Source organism: Gorilla gorilla, chromosome 16, assembly GCF_029281585.2.
Source record: "Gorilla gorilla gorilla isolate KB3781 chromosome 16, NHGRI_mGorGor1-v2.1_pri, whole genome shotgun sequence".
In the NCBI taxonomy this organism is placed as follows: Eukaryota; Metazoa; Chordata; class Mammalia; order Primates; family Hominidae; genus Gorilla; species Gorilla gorilla.
The window spans coordinates 95,090,137-95,108,663 of record NC_073240.2 but is presented as its reverse complement, the minus strand read 5'-3'; the positions used below and the strand labels follow the sequence as shown (position 1 = coordinate 95,108,663).

Below are 18,527 nucleotides of genomic sequence, written 5' to 3'. Positions count from 1 at the left end.
CTGTTTTATTTCAGGCTTTTATTAACTCATGCCTGAACTAGTACGATAGCATTGTAATAAAATTTTCTGTTTCACTTTTTTTTTCTGTTTTTAGGCTGTACTTTACTGTCAGATTTAGTCTTCCTCAACTAGCAGTATGTAAGTTTTCACTCCCTAGTTACAAATTTGGTGGATTCCTTTAAAATTTAAATCCAAACTCCCTGGCATTCAAGACCATAAGACAATTTTCTCCCAATATATCTCTACAACCTTGTATGTAAATGCTACCATAAAAATAAGGTTCAAACAATCCACCTGTAAACACGCTACACAGGCCAGGTGTGGTGTCTCACACCTGTAATTCCAGCACTTTGGGAGGCTGAGGCAGGATAATTGCTTCAGCCCAAGAGTCAAGACCAGGCTGGACAACATAGCGAGACCCCATCTCTATAAATAACAAAAAAATTAGCCAGGCATGGTGTATCGCACCTGTAGTCCCAGGCTGAAGTGGGAGGACTGCTTGAGCCCAGGAGGTTGAGGCTGAAGTGAGCCATAATCACACCACTGCACTCCAGCCTGGGCAGTAAAGCAACAAAGTGAGACCCTGTATCTCTCAAACAAACAAAAACAAAAAACAAAAAGGAAGAAAGAGAAGAAGAAAGAAAAGAAAAATAAATAAATAAAAATAGACATATAGACATGCTGTAGAGTTATTACGGGCATACAGTGTGCCAAGCACATATGTATGAGCTTTACATATAGTGACTTTCATAACAACCCTATAAAATAGAATGACCATAGTTACAGAGGTAGTCACAATAGTAATTGTAGTAGCAGCAGTGATGGCACCGGCCACCTGTCTGGAGCGGCCGCTGCAAGGACACCGGCTGCAGCAGGGGAGGTGCTGCCAGAGCTCCGCACTCAGCAAAGCCAGGGTGGGTAGGGGGCGGGGGGGGGAGAGCTGGGAACAGGCAGGGGTCCCGCCCCCTACCGAGCTAAAGGGTGGGGAACCGGTGCTAGGGGCACAGCTGCAGAGCTGCCGCCGCAGACCCAGGTATCCCTGTGCTTTCGGGGGGCCAGGAAGCCCCTGACCCCACAGGTTCAGAAGTGTCTGCTTGCTCCCATTCCTGGCCTCTGCCTGCTTCCTGTGCCCACTCCAATTTTGGAGCAAAGTGATGGCCAAGCCTGGGTGCTGTTGCAACCTGGCCAGGTGTGCGCATGCTCAGGGAGGCGCTGTTACACCAGCCCCCTGCCTCCTCAGCCCCCTTTGGACTTTGGGCACTGATGAGCACGGGAGAGAGGCGAGGAGGCGCTGTGGGCTGCTGGGCTCAGGCCTAGAGGCGCCCTTCAAAACGAACAGAGGTGCTGTGGAGGGCATGTTGATGGCAGCAAGAGGAAGACAGGCTACTGGACAGAAAGGGACGGGTCCCAGTGAAGCCCCACCTTCAAGCCAGGGATGGCTTCAATCCTGGAGGCCGCGCTGTCAGTTCCGGTCGGAGTCTGTGGCCTGGAGTGAGCACTAATGGTTCTTTTTCCAGGCCCGCCCATGGCCACCCATGGACCAATCAGCATGCACTTCCTCCCTTCTGAACCCATAAAAACCCCCCCCCGGACGCAGCCAGACTCACGCGAAGTCAGGAGTACCAGCTGCGGGAAGGAGCTGCCCCCTGTGCGTCTTCTCAACTTGTTGGGACAACCTTCCTGCGGAAAGGAGAGACAACCTGCCTGCAGAAAAGTGCTACCTGCTTCAGGTCTACTGAGAGCTGTTCTGCCACTCAATAAAGCTCTTCTCCACCTTGCTAAGCCTCCAGTTGTCCGCAATACCTCATCTCCCTGGACGCAGGACAAGAACTCAGGACCCGCCTGGAGGTACTAAAAGAGCTTTAACACAAACAGGGCTGAAACACGCTCCCTTGCTTGCCACGTTGCGGGTGACGAGAAGGAGAGAAGAGCTGTGTTCTTTTGGGGAGCCCAGACCTAGGGTCTCCCTGAGCCAGGGCTGTGACACTCCCTTTGGGGTTCTATGGTTCCTGGCATCTCCAAGCTTCCAGGCGCCACCACCTTCGTTCCCTTCATCCAAACAGGTGCCCACAGCAGAATCCACATGCCGTACATCTGGTCCAGCCTCACGCAGAGCCACAACTGTGCTGGCGCCTGGAGCTGCCAGCCCCACTGCAGCAGCCGGTATGTATGGCTGTTGCCGGTCCCTGCGCTCGTTTACCCACACACCCCTTGCGGCTCCGCGCCTAGCTCTCCCTGGGCAGGTGTGGGTTCTGGGCTGGTGGCAGGAGCCAAGCACAGCCTACCGGGCCAAGTGGGCGGAACAAGCCCAGTGGGCACGAGCAATACTCAGGCAGAAGGTGCTGCCAGCCACAGAGGTTTCTGGCTGGTGAAACGACACCTCAAGGATCCCATGGCAGCAATAATAGTAGCTGTAGTAGCAGTCATAATAGTAGTTATTGTATTAGCAGACATAGTAGTTGTAACAATAGTTAATAGTTGTCTTAATAGCAGTGAGAGTAGTTACAGTAACAGTTAAAATCGTTGTAGGAACAGTAACTGCAAATACTTGATTGACTAACACTAGTACAGCTAAGATATTTATAGTACTTACCATGCACCAGATAGTTCACACACATTATTCTTTGCCTTTTTACCATTTTCCTCCTTTGAGATAATTGTCTCCTCAACTGTCTCTCCTCTTTCTCCTTTAGGCATTTCATCTGTGAAACTATTTATATCCCTTAAGGGATGCCCCTCCATGTCTTTGTATCTACCTCTCCCATGCCAACTCCGGTATTGTGTCTTATCATCATTATGTTTCGTAAAAGGAAAAAAGAAGCCATTCCCTACTTTAAACTTCTCTGCTTTGTATCTAGGACTGACATTCAGACATGGAGCAAGTTGGACTGCATAGGGACCCACCAGTGAGACTGACGCTGTCTGTAAAGGGTAGGGATGGCGGCCGGGCGCGGTGGCTCACGCCTGTAACCCCAGCACTTTTGGAGGGCGAGACGGGCGGATTATGAGGTCAGGACACCGAGACCATCCTGGCTAACACGGTGAAACCCCATCTCTACTTAAAAAAAAAAAAAATCCGCCGGGTGTGGTAGTGCACCTGTAGTCCCAGCTACGTGGGAGGCGGAGGCAAGAGAATCGCTTGAACCCGGGAGGCGGAGGTTGCAGAGAGCCGAGATAGCGACATTGCACTCCATCCTGGGTGACACAGCGAGACTCTGTCTCAAAAACAAACAAACAAACAAAAAGGAGTAGAGATGGCTGTGCTGGCCACACTCTGCCTCCATCCACCTTTCCTGACACTCTACTCCATGCTGGCCACTTGGCATGTTTGACTTTCCATCGCTGACTGCCCTGAGCTAACCTACTTTTTTGGTCTGTCATTTTCCATATGAGCAAATCCCTAACAAAATCTTAAATTTTTATGAGGGGATGTAGGAGGGGTATTATCTATGGATGTTAATGGTATTTTTCATATTTGCCATCTTTTCTAATTTAAAACTTAAGGCATAATATTCAGAGTAGGAAATCTGTAATACACGAAGTTATAAAAAATGATCCTTTATGTAATCACACATAATCCTTCTACCTCTAGGACATCATGGTACATACATGTTGATGTCTATCCTTTTAGTTTTATACACACAATTTTTTGTCAATTGTTTATTTTTATTTACCAAAATAGTGTGAACATCTCAAAAAATACTCATTCTTCAAAAGTGTACCTTTTCCAATAGTGCCCAGTGAAACCTTTTATATATATATTTACAAAGTTCACACTGAATACTGTAATTATGTCCTTGTTTTCAGGCAAAATCCCTTTTACTATTTTTATTACTTATCAATACATAATATTTGCACATATTTATGGGGGACATGAGAAATTTTGGTACACATATAGAATGTGTAATGACCAAGTCAGGGTATTTAAGATCTCCATCACCTGGAATATTTACCATTTCTTTGTGTTGAGAACATTTCATAACTTTTCTTCTAGCTATTTTGAAATATACAACATATTGTTAACTACAGTTAACCTTCTGCGCCGTCAAACACTAGAATTTCTTCCTTCTGCCTAACAGTGTACTTTTAAATGGATGCATAGATCATAATTTACCCTCATTTTTGGTCATTGAGAGTATATGTAGAGTGTATACTTACTTAGGACAGAGTGAGGATTAGCGTTAGTAAAGCCCTCTGCCTTCCCTAGTGCTTCATTATCCCGTTTGTACACAAGCATTAGTACATAATGCTTTTCTGTGTCTCACCTCTAGCTTTCAAAACTTTGTATGGCAAAGCAAAACCCATCCTTGTGTTTATTCCCAGAACTTGCTTCCTAACAGGTATCTGGGGATGTTCCAATGTCCCCTTACCCCGTCTCCAGGACCTTCCTCTTCCCAACTGCCTTTCTCTGATCTTCTCTAGTAGTGATATTTGTATGCTGGGAACTGTACTAAAGGTTTTCTGTAAGATATATTATCTTTTTTTGTTTTTAATTCTCACAGCTCTGAGAGACAGTTATTATGCTTACATTCTCCCATGCCTTCCCCTCTCACCCCTAACCTTAGAGGATATACTAATTTGCATACTGGTTTAGAGAGAAGCAGAGGGCCATGTGTTTGAGTCTAAGCTAGGAAACTTTTTGCCTTTGAAGACTTTCACTGAATGTGCTAAGAAGAGAAACCCCTCTGCAGACACACACAGGCGTTCTGCAGTTTCCCAATCTCTGGTGCAGTTCTGGCCTTTTGGGGCTTTAAGGGCTTTGGCTAAGGTAAGAAGAATCTGTCATTTCTTCCCAAGGCTCAGAATGGGCAATTATAATTGTTCTTGACAAGTTTAAACAGGCCAAAGGAGCTTTTCTCAGATTTGGGGAATTCCTAAATGATTTTTTTAATACAAATCTTTTTTTTTTAATGATACAACATTATACTCACAGTTCTTGTTTTTTAGGGCTCTGTTTGCATTGGGTATTTTTTCCTATTTTGAATATCCAAAGCTGGAAAGTTTGAGGTTCGTATTCTGCCAGGGCACTCTGAGTAGAACTTGAAAGTTTGGCTTGAGAGACCTAACATAGCTTTGATAGTGTTCACCCAGTTATTCTATAAATGAATATTTCAAAAAGAGGATTTCAAGATCCCTCAAATGTCGAGTCACCAGATAAAATACATGATGCCGAGTACGATTTGAATTACAGATAAACAACAAATAATTTTTAGTATTAATGTAAGTATGACTCATCTCAATTGGGATATACTTATGCTAGAAAATTGTTGTTTATCTATATTTTTTATTTGCTAAATTCTGCAAACTTATCCAAGTGTTTATAATTAACTACACTGGTGAAAACGCCAAATAATGAATGTGTCCTAATATTTCCTGAGGACTATGTTAATATAATTTCATGTAATCTTTCTAACAATACTATGATACACACATAATCAATTCTATGTAACAGAAAAGAGAATTGAGCTTCAGGGAGTTTTAAAATTTTGGCCCAAATCACACTATTGGTGAGTGGCAGATCTGTGAGTTAAAGACAGGTCATCTGATTCCAAAACCCACCTTCATTCCAACTTGCCTAAGGTGTTTAAAATGTGTTAGGAACACTGAGCAGCCCTTGCTTCCCCATGAAGCAAGCAAATACCTAGAAAGCTGACCTGAAGTGCCTGGGGCCCACATTTCAGGTTCACAATGTAATTATAGTGCTTGGCATTCAATGCAGACACACACATCATCATTCTAATTAAGCAACTGTCTTAATTATCAGGTTCTCCAGGGAGGCTGCTCTGCCAAGTCTGGTATTTCATGAATAGATCTGAAAACAGACATTATCTCTTCTCCCAGTGAGGAGAGAGTGATGAAGGCTCAGGACAAAAGGAGGCAGTGGGATGATGCCACCAATGGACCATTCTGAAGAGCCATCAGCAAAAAGCAGCCACACCTGCTTATGTGGCTCTGGGACAAATGATCTGAGCCCTGACATGGAACTTAGATGCAGTAAAGTCCATTGTATTGAGCCTTCTCTGGCACTCCTCCCAAAACAGAGAGACAACAGTTCTGTTATGTTTTGTTTGGTTTGGTCTCCCTCATCTCATCAATGAGCCTTTTTAAAAAGAAGAATTTGGTACTTTCTTTAAAGGTGGTAGAATTGGCTCTTACTCTAGTCTGTTTTCTCCTTCCTAAGGGAGGAGCATCCTTCTTGTTAACACAGAATCCCAAACTATCTGATCAGAAAGAAAATAATTCAGTCTGCTGTTTGAATTGACTTCCAGCAGCGTCTTAAATTTTAATTGGCCCCCGGCCTAAAACAACCTCAAATTGTATGTCTTCCATACTCGTCTCACCACCACCATCACCACTGCCCCTACATCCACTCTAAGCATAGTACATATGGTGAACATACCATGATATTGAATGCTATTCTCACTCTTCCTTCTCTTAATCTGATCTTACTCAGGTTCTGACAGTTGACGCTGAAAACATTTTTTGTTGTTGTTGTTGTGGTTGAGATGGAGTTTTGCTCTTGTTGCCCAGGCTGGAGTACAGTGGCGCGATCTCGGCTCGCTGCAACCTCCGCCTCCCGGGTTCAAGTGATTCTCCTGCCTCAGCTCCCCAAGTAGCTGGGATTACAGGCATGTGCCACCATGCCCGACTAAGTTTGTATTTTTAGTAGAGACGGGGTTTCTCCATGTTGGTCAGGCTGATCTCGAACTCCCGACCTGAGGTGATCCGCCTGCCTCGGCCTCCCAAAGTGCTGGGATTACTGGCGTGAGCCACCATGCCCGGCCATGACACTGAAAACATTTTAAAGGAGAAACAGATGACCAATTATCCATAAAGATGAGAATTATCTGGCAACATTTTGGTTAGATGAAAACTGTGACTAGAGAGCTAACAAAAACAAACACAATGAGCACTAGATATCTGCCAGGCATTGTTCACAGCCCCTTTTTTTGTCTCATCTGATCCTTGCTGTAGATCAGGAATCAACAAACTAAGCTTTCACCACTTGTCAGGGGTAAAGCCACGTCAGTCTGAGTCCCAATGCCACACTGTTAGCCACTCTCCCACACCACCTGCTCCAACTATTTGAAGAAGGAGAATGTTTTTCCAGTTAATAGTTAAAAACTGAAGGATGCCCTTTGTTTTTTAACTTTTATTATTAACCAAAACTTGAAAATCTATATCCTCCCCCAGTGATACCTCTATTTAGAATGTTAGAATGGATATTTGGTACTTAGCCTTCTATTTTCCTGGATGAGTAATATTTTGAGGCCTGTGCAGTTGTTTAAGATACAGATCATTCTGTCTCATACGAAGAGGGAGTTTCCCTGCTCTTCTATGTTGGGCTGGCCTTGTAAGTTTATTTTAATATGGTATTAGCATCCATCGTCACCACTAATTGCTGTTTACTAAGGAATCACACAGTGCCTGCCGTGTACATCAGAAACACACTTGACCGAGCTTACTCTTCACTAGGAAGCAGGAGGCAAAAATATGAATTAGCTTCTTTTTATGCATGTGAAGATGCTTGTCTGTCTTTACTACTTCCCAGGAATACTGCCAGTGAGGAATGCTCTGGAATTCTAATCTATTAGTACTGAATAACATAATAAAACTGACATGAATACGAATGACAAGGTGTAGTTTACACATCCTGGTATTAATGTCAAAAGCCTGAGCACTCACATGAAAGCAAAGGATTAACCACTTCTCCTTTGGGGATCTTGTTCCATCACTCTCTGTGCAAACATTCACCTGTAGAAAAATGAGATTTGGAATTAGGCTTTAGGAGTCACTGGAGGGTGATCAGTAGAGAACAGAATGACTTCCCTTGAGAAAGTCCTGGAAGCTCTTAGCTCAATCTCTGCTCTTGATCACCTTGCTCTCTTGGTTGGTTGGTTGCTTTCTTTCCCCCTTAATAATTCTGAGGCTCTGACTTTTTCACATTGCACATGTTTATCTTGCAAAAAAAATGTATGCATATCTGTACTTATAAAACACATTTATTGGGGAGTTGTCATCTATTTAGTAGAATACTTAATTTTTCTAAACACCCTGACTGAATTCGTTTGAGGCATGAAAAAGAGTATCAGACTCAATATGGGGAAATAAAGATCTTTGGCTCAAAGATCTTTGGCTACTTCTCAGGGATTCTGAGGCTTCTTTTCATGAACTTGTGATACCATGCATGACGCATAGAAGTTTACACATCCACAGCAGGCAGACACCATCCTGCTCCATCCTTCCATGACAATCGTGATGTAGTCGAAACTTACAGAGGACTTACTGTGGCTAGGCATGTGTTAAGGAATTTGCTCAAATCATCGCCAGTGGGACCACAGATGGTCTCTGAGGTGCCTCAGAAACATAACCAGCCTCTCTTAGGCACTGGCATGATAACTCATTTCTGTTTGATTGCGCTGTATGTAACGTAAGCATTAGGAAGTTGGAAAAAATATGTTTAATTTATTTGTCCCAGAGAAGTGAAGAAATTCATAAGATTATGGTCTCCGGAGCCAGAAGACTTGGGATCAAATTTCAACGTGAGCAATTACTAGCTGGGTGACTTTGGGCAAGTAATTTAACCTCTTCGTGCCTTCCATTCTACATGAATAAAATGGGAAAATGAATGTTTCTGAGAATAAAATGAATTAATAGATGTGATATGCTAAGAAGAGTGTCATTATTGAATTAAGGTTAGCCAATAACCAACCACAGGTTCAAGTTTAGTAAAGAACTATAGACCAGATGGGGATTCTTGATTTTACTATCATACTCTCATTACATTTTTGGAATAATCTCTACTTGATCATCAAGTATTATTTTTAAATGCTCTACACGAATCTGTTTATTAATATTAATTTAATAATTGAATATGTTAATATTACATCTTTTATGATATTCTGTGAAATGATACTTATATTATTCCTAAAAAAGATAGGGCCTGCTTATTAGTCTGTTCTCACACTGCCATAAAGACAATACTTGAGATTGGGTACAATTCAAGATGAGATTTGGGTGGAGACACAAAGCCTAACCATATCAGTCTGTAGTTTTCTTTGTAATATTTATCAAGCTTTAGTAAAATTAAAATGCTTATTTCATATGAAATATCTGGAAAATTTTTCTCTTCATCTTCACTATAGAATAATTTAAATAACATTGTAATTATTCTTTAAATGGTGATATAATTCCTCTAGTGATATTTTTCCCAGAGTAGTTTTTTTTAACAACTTTTATTTGTTCCTTCTACAGAAAATGGACTTATGTTTTATAGTCCCGCAGGACTAAGTTTTAGTAATTTCACTAAAAATTTTCCATTTGATCAAGATTTTCATATGTATTTACATAAAGTCGAGTAGTATCATTCTTATGACTTTTTAAATTTCTCTTGCTTCTGTTGTTACTTTTTATTTTATGTGCTTATATTTTCTTTTCTTTTGTCTTGATTAGTTGATAATCTATTAAAAATCAGCTTTCAGATGACTAGTTTTACTTCTTTTTAAGACTGATTTTTTACTTTTTAATTTCTTAATTTATTTGTCCTTTCTGTCTTCCTTATGTTCATCTTGCTGTCTTTTTCTAACTTCTTGCATCAGATGTTAAGTCTTAGTGTTTAAATATAAGAATAGCAAAGCTTTTGAGTTTTCTTTTGATTTTAGTTGTATCCCATGTTCCGTTTTGATTTTTATAATTGTCTGGATAAGCTGAGGTTATACGCTATATATTTCCTTGGTACTAAAAATTCATTAAGAAATAATTCATCAATCTCCAATGGTGGAGTATTTTTTTATTAATAGTCATTGAATTATAATAATATAATGCTGTCTGCATATTTATTATTTAGAATTTATTATGGTTTACTTGGTGACTTAATTAATACACAACCAGCTTTTGAGTGTGATTTGTCAGCAAGGTATGTTCTGTCTTATTATACAAAGTATGATTAATATCAATCAGGTGTACTTTTTAAATTAGGGTATTTAGATATTCTATACCTTTGCTTATTTTTCATTCATTTTATCATGAAATACAGATGAATTCAATTATCTTGCTAACATTCGTGTTTCTTTAGATAGTAACTATTAGTCTTGCTATGAGCAATAATAAATTTTCTCTTTATTATCACCAGATTTTAGTCCATAATTTTACCTTTCTTTGGGTTTACTTTGTACACCTAAATACACTTACTTTTCTATTACATGCTCTATCAGCATGTAATAAATAAATGACATCTAGCCCAGCTATGATTAATGAAGCAATCAGTGAACTTACTTTACCTCTCTTCTTTCTTCTCTTCCTAATTCGTGTTGTTGGATCATTTCTATTATACATTGTCATGGCACTGGAAGTGTGCATTATGCTCTCTCATTCTCATATGCACTTCTCTTTTAGTCTTTCTCAATCAAAATGGATTGAATATATTCACCACCTCCAATTCTTTTGTCTTATCTCCTCAGCCATTCCTTGGTTCATTGAAGTTTTGTTTTCTAGTAATTTCATCAAGAAGGGATAATGGGTAAATATTTGCTGGACATTCCATGTTCAAAATTGCCAGCCAAGAAAGCTTAGCTGGATATAAAATCTTTGTCTAACACTTTCTTTCCTTAAGGATTTTGTAGATGTTGTTCCACTGTTTTCTGTCAATGAATGTTGCTTAGGATAAATCTGAACTCAGTTTGATTTTTGTTTCCTCTTATACATGACTTGACCTTTCGCCTTGTTTGCCAGAGAAATTCTTCCTTTTATTGTAAAAAACCACCAATGTCAACATAGTATATCACAGTATATATTCTAGCATTAACTATTAACTACTGTGTGGTATATTTTGTGCCTTTTCAATAGGTAGGATCATAGTATTTATGTGGCAGGAAGTATTTTTGAATTATATATATAAGAGTTAGTCTTATTCAGTTCGGCTTTCTTCTTCAAGGACTTTAATGATATGCATGTTAGATATTCTTTGTCTATATTGTATTGTTTATTATTTTCTTTCCAAACCTTTTAGACTGTTTATTTCCCTTTTTATGTTTGATTTCTTCTTTCTATCTTCTGTGGCTTTACTGTGACTTTCTCTGTGTTTATCCTATCTTGGTGCCTTTCAACTATATCTTGATTTCTGTAACGGCTTTATTTTCCCATTTTTTTCCCCTGAAATTTGCCAGTTCACCTTTCATATCCTTCTGCTAAATTTATTATCTCTTCTCTGAATTCTTGCATTTTGGCTTCATGGAGTTCCTCATAGAAGCAATTAATTATTCTTTGGGATTTTAAACTTTTCATCAAACATACTTGGTCACAATTTTTATCTATTCCATGGCAAGTGCATGTATTTGAGGTCTAAGAACTAAATTGGTCTCCTAGTTTCACTAAACACAATGTACTAAGTTGTTTTTTTTTCTTTTTTGGTATATTTTAGATGACTTCTAGGAAGAAAAGAAAAAGTTCTGATTAAACAGCCATATTCGTGCTGGAAGTCTACACTTTGAATTTCTTGCACTCCAAGATTCTAACTGTTGACCAGTTATCAGCTGAATTCTATATATGTTTGATGAGTAGCTGAATGGCTGAAAAGATTAGTGCAAACTAAAGAATTACTAAAGTCCTGAATGTGATGTTTGGTTATGTCTATAATTTATAGAATTTTCCCTATTATTTTAAATGCTAACATTTCATGGAAGTATATTTGAATATAAAAGATTACAAAATTACTAATCCAGCATTTTAAAAATCCCCTGCTGAATTTCTTAGAAGCGCATATAAATAATATCTTCTCTAGGTAATTTCATATATTTATTTTTTTCTTTCATGTTCTAATTTTGTTGAGACAAAAGGAGGGCTTTTTCTTTCAACCAAAGTAATCAGAAATCTTATCAGTTTAGTAATTAGGGATTGAAATACAAAGCTAGCGAAGTAAGGCTACATTGCAAAGTCTGATAGTATACAGTAGTTTAATGTTTATTTCTCTGGCATCATGTCCTCTCTATACGAGAATGTGTTGGAAGGTAAGTACAAATAGTTTTTTGCTTGACATGCTATATTTCGTCATGCTGCTAATTAGCACAAACACTTACTCCAAGAAGTGAGATCATTACTTTCTCTGGTAGTAACTGAGAGGTTCTTTGTAGTGGAGAAAAAGCCCAGGTGTCCAGCTAGAAATAGCAATTACCACCCGGGTGTCTATCCTAGTAACAACAAAATACTTTAGCTAAAAATCCAAGAAGAAGAATGGAACTGCTTCATTCTTTCTATGTTGGATGGCATTCACGAATATGTATTAGTATATAAAATAATTATCTCTTGCTGTGTAAAAAACTACTTCAAAATTTAGCAGCTTAAAACAACAAGCATTTATTATCTCACATGGTTTCTGAGAGTCAGAAATCTGGGAGCAGCTTAGCAGGGTGGCTCTAGCTCTGGACGTCTTGTGAGGTTTTACTCAAGCCGTTGCCTGGACAGTTACCTGAAGCTTAGCTGGGGCTGGAGGGTCTTGTTGCAAGCTCCCTCATCTGGCTGTTGGCAGAAGGCCTCAGTTTCTCACTATGTGGGCCTGTCCATAGGACTGCTTGCAACAAGGCAGCTGGTTTCTCTCACGGTGAATTATGAGAGAGAAAGAGATAAAAATTGAAAGTCTTCTATAGCATAATACCATCCCTTCTATTATATCCTGTTGGTCACATTGACCAACTCTGGCACAATGCAGGAAGGAACTACAAAGAGTGTGAATTCAGGAGGTGGAGACTATTGGGGGCCATCTTGGAAGCTGATAATCACCAGGTACTAAACTTGTTCCAGGAAGTACACCAGGCATAGATAATACATGTATGAATAGGACAATTTATTTATTCCTTTTATTAGTCTTGTGATCAATAGAACATGTATTTAATATCTACTATATACCAGCATCTGTGTTACACAAAAGGTATTCTAAAGTAAATAAGACATGAGCTTATCCTTATATTCTGGCGGGAGAGATAAATATGTCAGTAAATAGACAATGGTGTTCCACTCTAACATAAAAGACATTACACTAAGTATTGTAGGGGCATTTTGGAGAGAGGTTGCGTAGAGAATGTGCAAAGTTGAGCAATTGCTCCGAAGTGCATTTGAGTAGGATAGACAGGGCAATTAGCATTGAGAGCTACAGCCACTCAGTATTTTAGAAGAATGAAATAGCATGCATATAGATTTACTTTTGCAAATACGGGTGCAACAGTGTCTCTTGCCCTATGTGCTCTTCTTCAACGTGACCTGGACATTTTCCCATCTGGAATTGGGGTCTATTTCTCTGTGCTCTTAAATCTGAGGGTCTTGGGAACTGCCTTCACTAATAGACTATGGTAGAAGTGTTGCCATGCCTTTTTCTGTTATAGCCTTTAACTAGCTGGGCAGTTTCTACCGCCTGCCTCTTGGAATCTAGCTTCCGTGTAAAAAGTGAGACTTCTTTTAGATACCCTTGCTGCAAGAAGGTAAGCCAAGTGAAGAAAGCCTGGAGGATGAGAAGCCACATGAAGAGAGAGAGGTCAAGAAGCCCTAAGGCACCAGATGTGAGTAAAGAAGCTATTTTGAAGAAGATTCTTCCACCCCAGCTGATGCAATATCGATCAGAAACGACCACCCTTTGGAGCCATTTCTACATTCCTTACCCCAAAAAATCATTAGCAAAATAAAAATGATTGCTTTTAGCTATTAAATTTTGGGGTAGGCAGTTGTCCTGCAAGAGATAACTGAAATAATGAGCATGTCACATTACATAATTAGTAAACCATATAATGGAGCTAGCCTAAATTACAGACTGGGGCAGGCCAGCGTGAAGCTGGCACAAAATTCAATGAAAAACAAAACATACTTTCTGTGTTCTGCCAAATGCTGTTAGGAAAGAGGTGGACACACTCAACTCTTCTGAATGGCAGAGTGGCATAATGAGATTTGTGATTAAAGATGATCATACTGGGAGAAATTCAGAAGATAAGTGACACGGTGGAGACATTTGAGGAAAGCAGCACCATTCTTCTTTTATTATTATTATACTTTAAGTTCTGGGATACACGTGCAGAACATGCAGGCTTGTTAGGTAGGTATACATGTGCCATAGTGGTTTGCTGTACCCATCAACCCGTCATCTAGGTTTTAAGCCCCACGTGCATTAGGTATTTGTCCTAATGCTCTCCCTCCCCTTGGCCCCAGCGTGTGATGTTCCCCTCCCTGTGTCCATGTGTTCTCATTGTTCAACTCCCACTTATGAGTGAACATGCAGATGCAGCACCGTTCTTATACGTGCTCTTGAAATTGACCATACAAGGATGATGAAGGCAGACAATGGAAGAGTCACAGCATAGAGAGGAGCAACACACTTGGAAAAAATTAGTAATCAGAATCACGGAGGTTTGATTAGGAGAAAGGAGTGAGAGAACAATGGTTGCAGATGACTCTACAATGCTTTGCAATCGTCTAAGACAGCAAACACAGGAGAAGGAGCAGCTATAGTGGGGCAAAGGTGGCTAATGAGTCGGTTTCAAATGTGTTGAATTTGAGGTGCCTATGGGATTTTTAATGATTGCAGTCAAGTATTGGAAAAGCGATTGTACTGTGGTTTTACTCTGCCATCATTTTCCCCTCTCTCTCACACTTCCTGATTATTTTTAATAGAGGGCAGCAATCCAAGAGATGTTGGTTGCTACTGAGTTCCCACTAATAGCTTCATACAGATTCTCACATTGTAATGGTCCTAACATCCCAACAACCCACTTTTCCCATTTGGTATTTTTTTTTCGATATCTAATTACAGGCATAAGATCTCAGTAATGACTGGGTTACATTTTCTGCTAGACAAATTATGGACATAATTATAGGCACATGTTCAGTATAATATTGAAACATCTGATGCTTCTATAGAGAAGATAATTGTCAATCTTTGTAGTGTAATTAAGTCTAAATGGGAATCCTCATCATTTTCCAAATGAGCAAACAGTGAGCTAGTCTTGATTGGCTGTGTCATGGCAGCTAGTGAAATGGATTTGCTGTGTAGGTTAATTAGTCATGTATGAATGTCACAACCCTCAGAAAACTCGACATTAGCTCTAAGTATTAGAGTTAATTAGCAGTACATTGTTGCAACTCTCCATGATATTTACCTGGCTTATCTTTGGAAATCTAGCCTTTCATTTTTTTTTTCCTGAATCTTCTCATAGTGATTCAGATCATTTAAATTTTCTACCCATGAATTCCAATAAACATGAGACAGCACAGGAGCAAGGATTTACAGTGAAACAGACCTGGGTTCAAATCCCTTTCAATTTCATTCTTATGGTGAAAATTTTGACTATTTACTGTTAATATCTCTCAGTTTCAGTAGTTTATCCATAAATACATGTTTAATCGTATTTTCAATGCTTTTTTAAATAAACTTGAGGCATTAATAAGTCTTTTCCTTAAGTCTTTCTCCATACATATGATTAACTACAGTTCAGTATTTGTTTACAGCCTTTCCTTTGGTGTAAAATGTATTGCACAAGGAAGAACACAAACCTTAACTCTACATTTGCGAACTTTTGCAAATACATACACCTGTGGAACCCAAACCTCCATCAAGAAATAGAACATTAATATCATTCCAGCATGTTCCCCTAGGCCTCTTCCCAGTCAAATCCTGTCCTACCCCTCCAGCGGAAGCAAGTTTTCTGATATTTTTCCACAACTTTTGCTTGTTCTTGAACTTCATTTGAATGTAATAATATAGTCTATAATTTTTTTATGTAAGTCTCTTTTTTCATTAAATGTGATGTTTTGAGCTCCATCCATGTTGCCATTATCAATACATCCTTCCTGCTGCAAGAACTAATATATCTGAAAATTTCTGTTGCTTAATATAATAGAAATCTATTTCTTGTTCATGTCGGAGTACAACGTGGGTATTTCTGGTTCAAGGACACCTTCCTGGATATGGTGAACTGGGGCCCCTGCCAGTTGGGGTTTCACCTTTTCCTAAGGCCTGGGCAGAGCTTCATTCAGCGGCTGATGCAGAGAAAAGGGACAGAAGGTAACCACAGTGTAAATATCCAGCCTGGAAGTGGCGCATATCACTCTGCACAGATGCCATTGGTGGGGTGGGGAACGGGGGGACGGGCACATGGCCATATGTGAGGAGCACAAAGGTGCAAAGCATAAGTCCTGGGTAAGCAGCTTCATTCCTGTACACGCTCCACACTGTGGAAGGAAGAGTGCGCATTTTTGATGGAAAGATGGTTCTCTGCCACAATGTCTCACCTTAATCGCATGACCTTCCCCTCACACTATGCTCTTTCCTGGGTTCCTCTGTAAGGACAAATGGAGCATAAACCCTACAAACCAATGACATCATGTCCACAGATTCCACACATCTCAAATCGGGACGTCAATTCCTGTCTATCTAATTGCAGTTTCCCTACAAACTCAGCTTGTCCATGAGCATTCTGCTACTTGCATGGGCTGCTGGATGTCCTCCAAGGCTGTTTCTAATGTTCTTTCCACTTCTGTGTTCAGATCTCTCACCTCTGCTAACCTGCTCAAATGTTGGTAATGAAAAAATATTTCCTTAGGTAAGGGTCTGTCTGGTATGCAGAAGTTGTTTTCAAGCAAAATTACTAAAAATACAGATGGTCCCTGGCATACTATGGTACAATTTTTCGACTTTACAATGATAGGCATTCAGTACAAACCACATTTCAAATTTTTAATTTTGATCCTTTCCCAGGCTAATGATTTGAGTACCATACTCTCTCTCAATGCCTGGCAGCGGTGGTGAGCGCAGCTTCCAGTCAGCCCCGCCATCTCAGGGGTAAACAGCAAATGCTCTACAGTGTACTGTGTTGCCAAGTGATTCTGCTCAACTGTAGGCTATTGGAAATGTTCTGAGCACGTTTGAGGTAGTCTAGGCTAAGCTATGATGTGTGGCAGGTGAGGTATATTAAATGCATTTTTGACTTAAGATATTTTCAACTTTATTGATACACGAACCCACCATAAGTCAAGGCACATCTGTACAGAAATCTTTGACTGGAAAATCCCCTAATCATTGTCTTAACTTTTTTTTTCTTTTCAATCAAGCCATTATCGACAAGGCTCCTAGAAAGGTATTGAGATATTTACTATGTGTCTGGCCCTTTGCTAGAACTTTTCACATATATTATCTAAATTAATTTAAAAATGTTATAAGACACACATTATTGTTACTCTAGGATATAGGATGCTGAGGTCCAGAAGGTGAATGGTATTCCGAAGGCAGAATTACAGAATAACCTGGGATTTGAATTCATGTAATTTGCAGTCTTATGATTAGAAAAGATACTAAAGATTCTCTAATTCCTTCATTTCAAAGATAGGGAAATAGAAGCCTAAAGCACTCCAGTGATTTGTCTACATCCAAATGCTGGGGAGCGCCTAAGTCTTCTAAATCTATGATGTCTGTTTTTTTAAAAAAAAAAATAAATGTCATTATTCCTACACCCTTGCACTATGCCTGAATTGATTCCTAGTTAACAGTGACCAGTAGGGCAGCTTCTGTTTGGAGGCTGCCTATCAAAATACTCTCAGCTTCCACCTGAATGCTGATGTCACATCAAGTAGCTATCTTCCTAAAATGATGAAACCACACTTTGCCTTTGCTAAACACTTTTTCTCTTAAAGTCTTCCCAAAACCTGTTTAGCAAAGGCAAAAAGGCTTTAACAAAATTTCCCCTATTTCAAAGGTATGAATTCACTGCATAGGTGCAATTCAAAGTTTTTGCCACCACAACAATCAGCTTCTCATATTTCCTTGCTATGCTTTGCTTTTATTGTCTGAACCCAAATCAGCTTGGCTCAGCACTGGCAACAATGTCATATTTAACTGCTGTAAATATGTTTTCCTCACTATCAGGCATCTTTATTTACTCTAAGTAAGGCAATAAACTAGTGTAGGTTAGGAGTCACCTACATACTGAAAATGAAATGGAAAAACATTCCCGCCAAGAAAATAAAATATCTTTGAAAGGTGACATGCCATGTTACTTTTGTTAATCCCTAGTTGGGGGCCTTGTAAACACACAGCTAGAGTCCGCTGCAGTAAATACCTATGATGATACGTATCTAAGTGAGTGGGTATAAAAGGAAAAGAGAAAATATTTTCCCCCTAAAGAACAATAACATACAATCTTGTAAGCCAGTTAGCAAAGCACTCTGGAGAGATCTCACTTGCTGGAGTGATACGCAATTTGTGGGAAGCCACTAATTGCAACTTATAGAATATGGTTTTAAATCTTTCCAGAAAGTGCCTTGCTTATTCAAAATGAGGCATTTAAAGTCTGCAAAGCTGCCAAAAGCTCTTGCCCATGGTGACTGGCATTTTCCTGTCCTGGAGAGAGAGTAGGTCTAACATCTTATAATAACGATTGGACTCAAGTGTCCCATGGGGAGAGTGGAGATGTTGGCCAATACTAAACAGTAAAATGTAAAAAAAAGAAAGCTACCATTTGCTTGAGGACAATCTGATTTCAGGATATATATATATA

General features: G+C 39.7%; 1 protein-coding gene across 1 annotated transcript; it reads left to right on the top strand.

Moving 5' to 3' along the window:
* The first annotated feature begins 833 nt into the window (after window positions 1-833).
* On the top strand, window positions 834-15,687 carry LOC129526902 (uncharacterized). Its single transcript, XM_055362774.2, has 4 exons — window positions 834-914; window positions 1,518-1,848; window positions 2,064-2,163; window positions 13,374-15,687. Exons 2-4 carry the CDS (start codon window positions 1,526-1,528, stop codon window positions 13,668-13,670), a joined length of 720 nt encoding a protein of 239 aa, XP_055218749.2. The 5' UTR covers window positions 834-914; window positions 1,518-1,525; the 3' UTR covers window positions 13,671-15,687.
* Window positions 15,688-18,527: the final 2,840 nt, after the last annotated feature.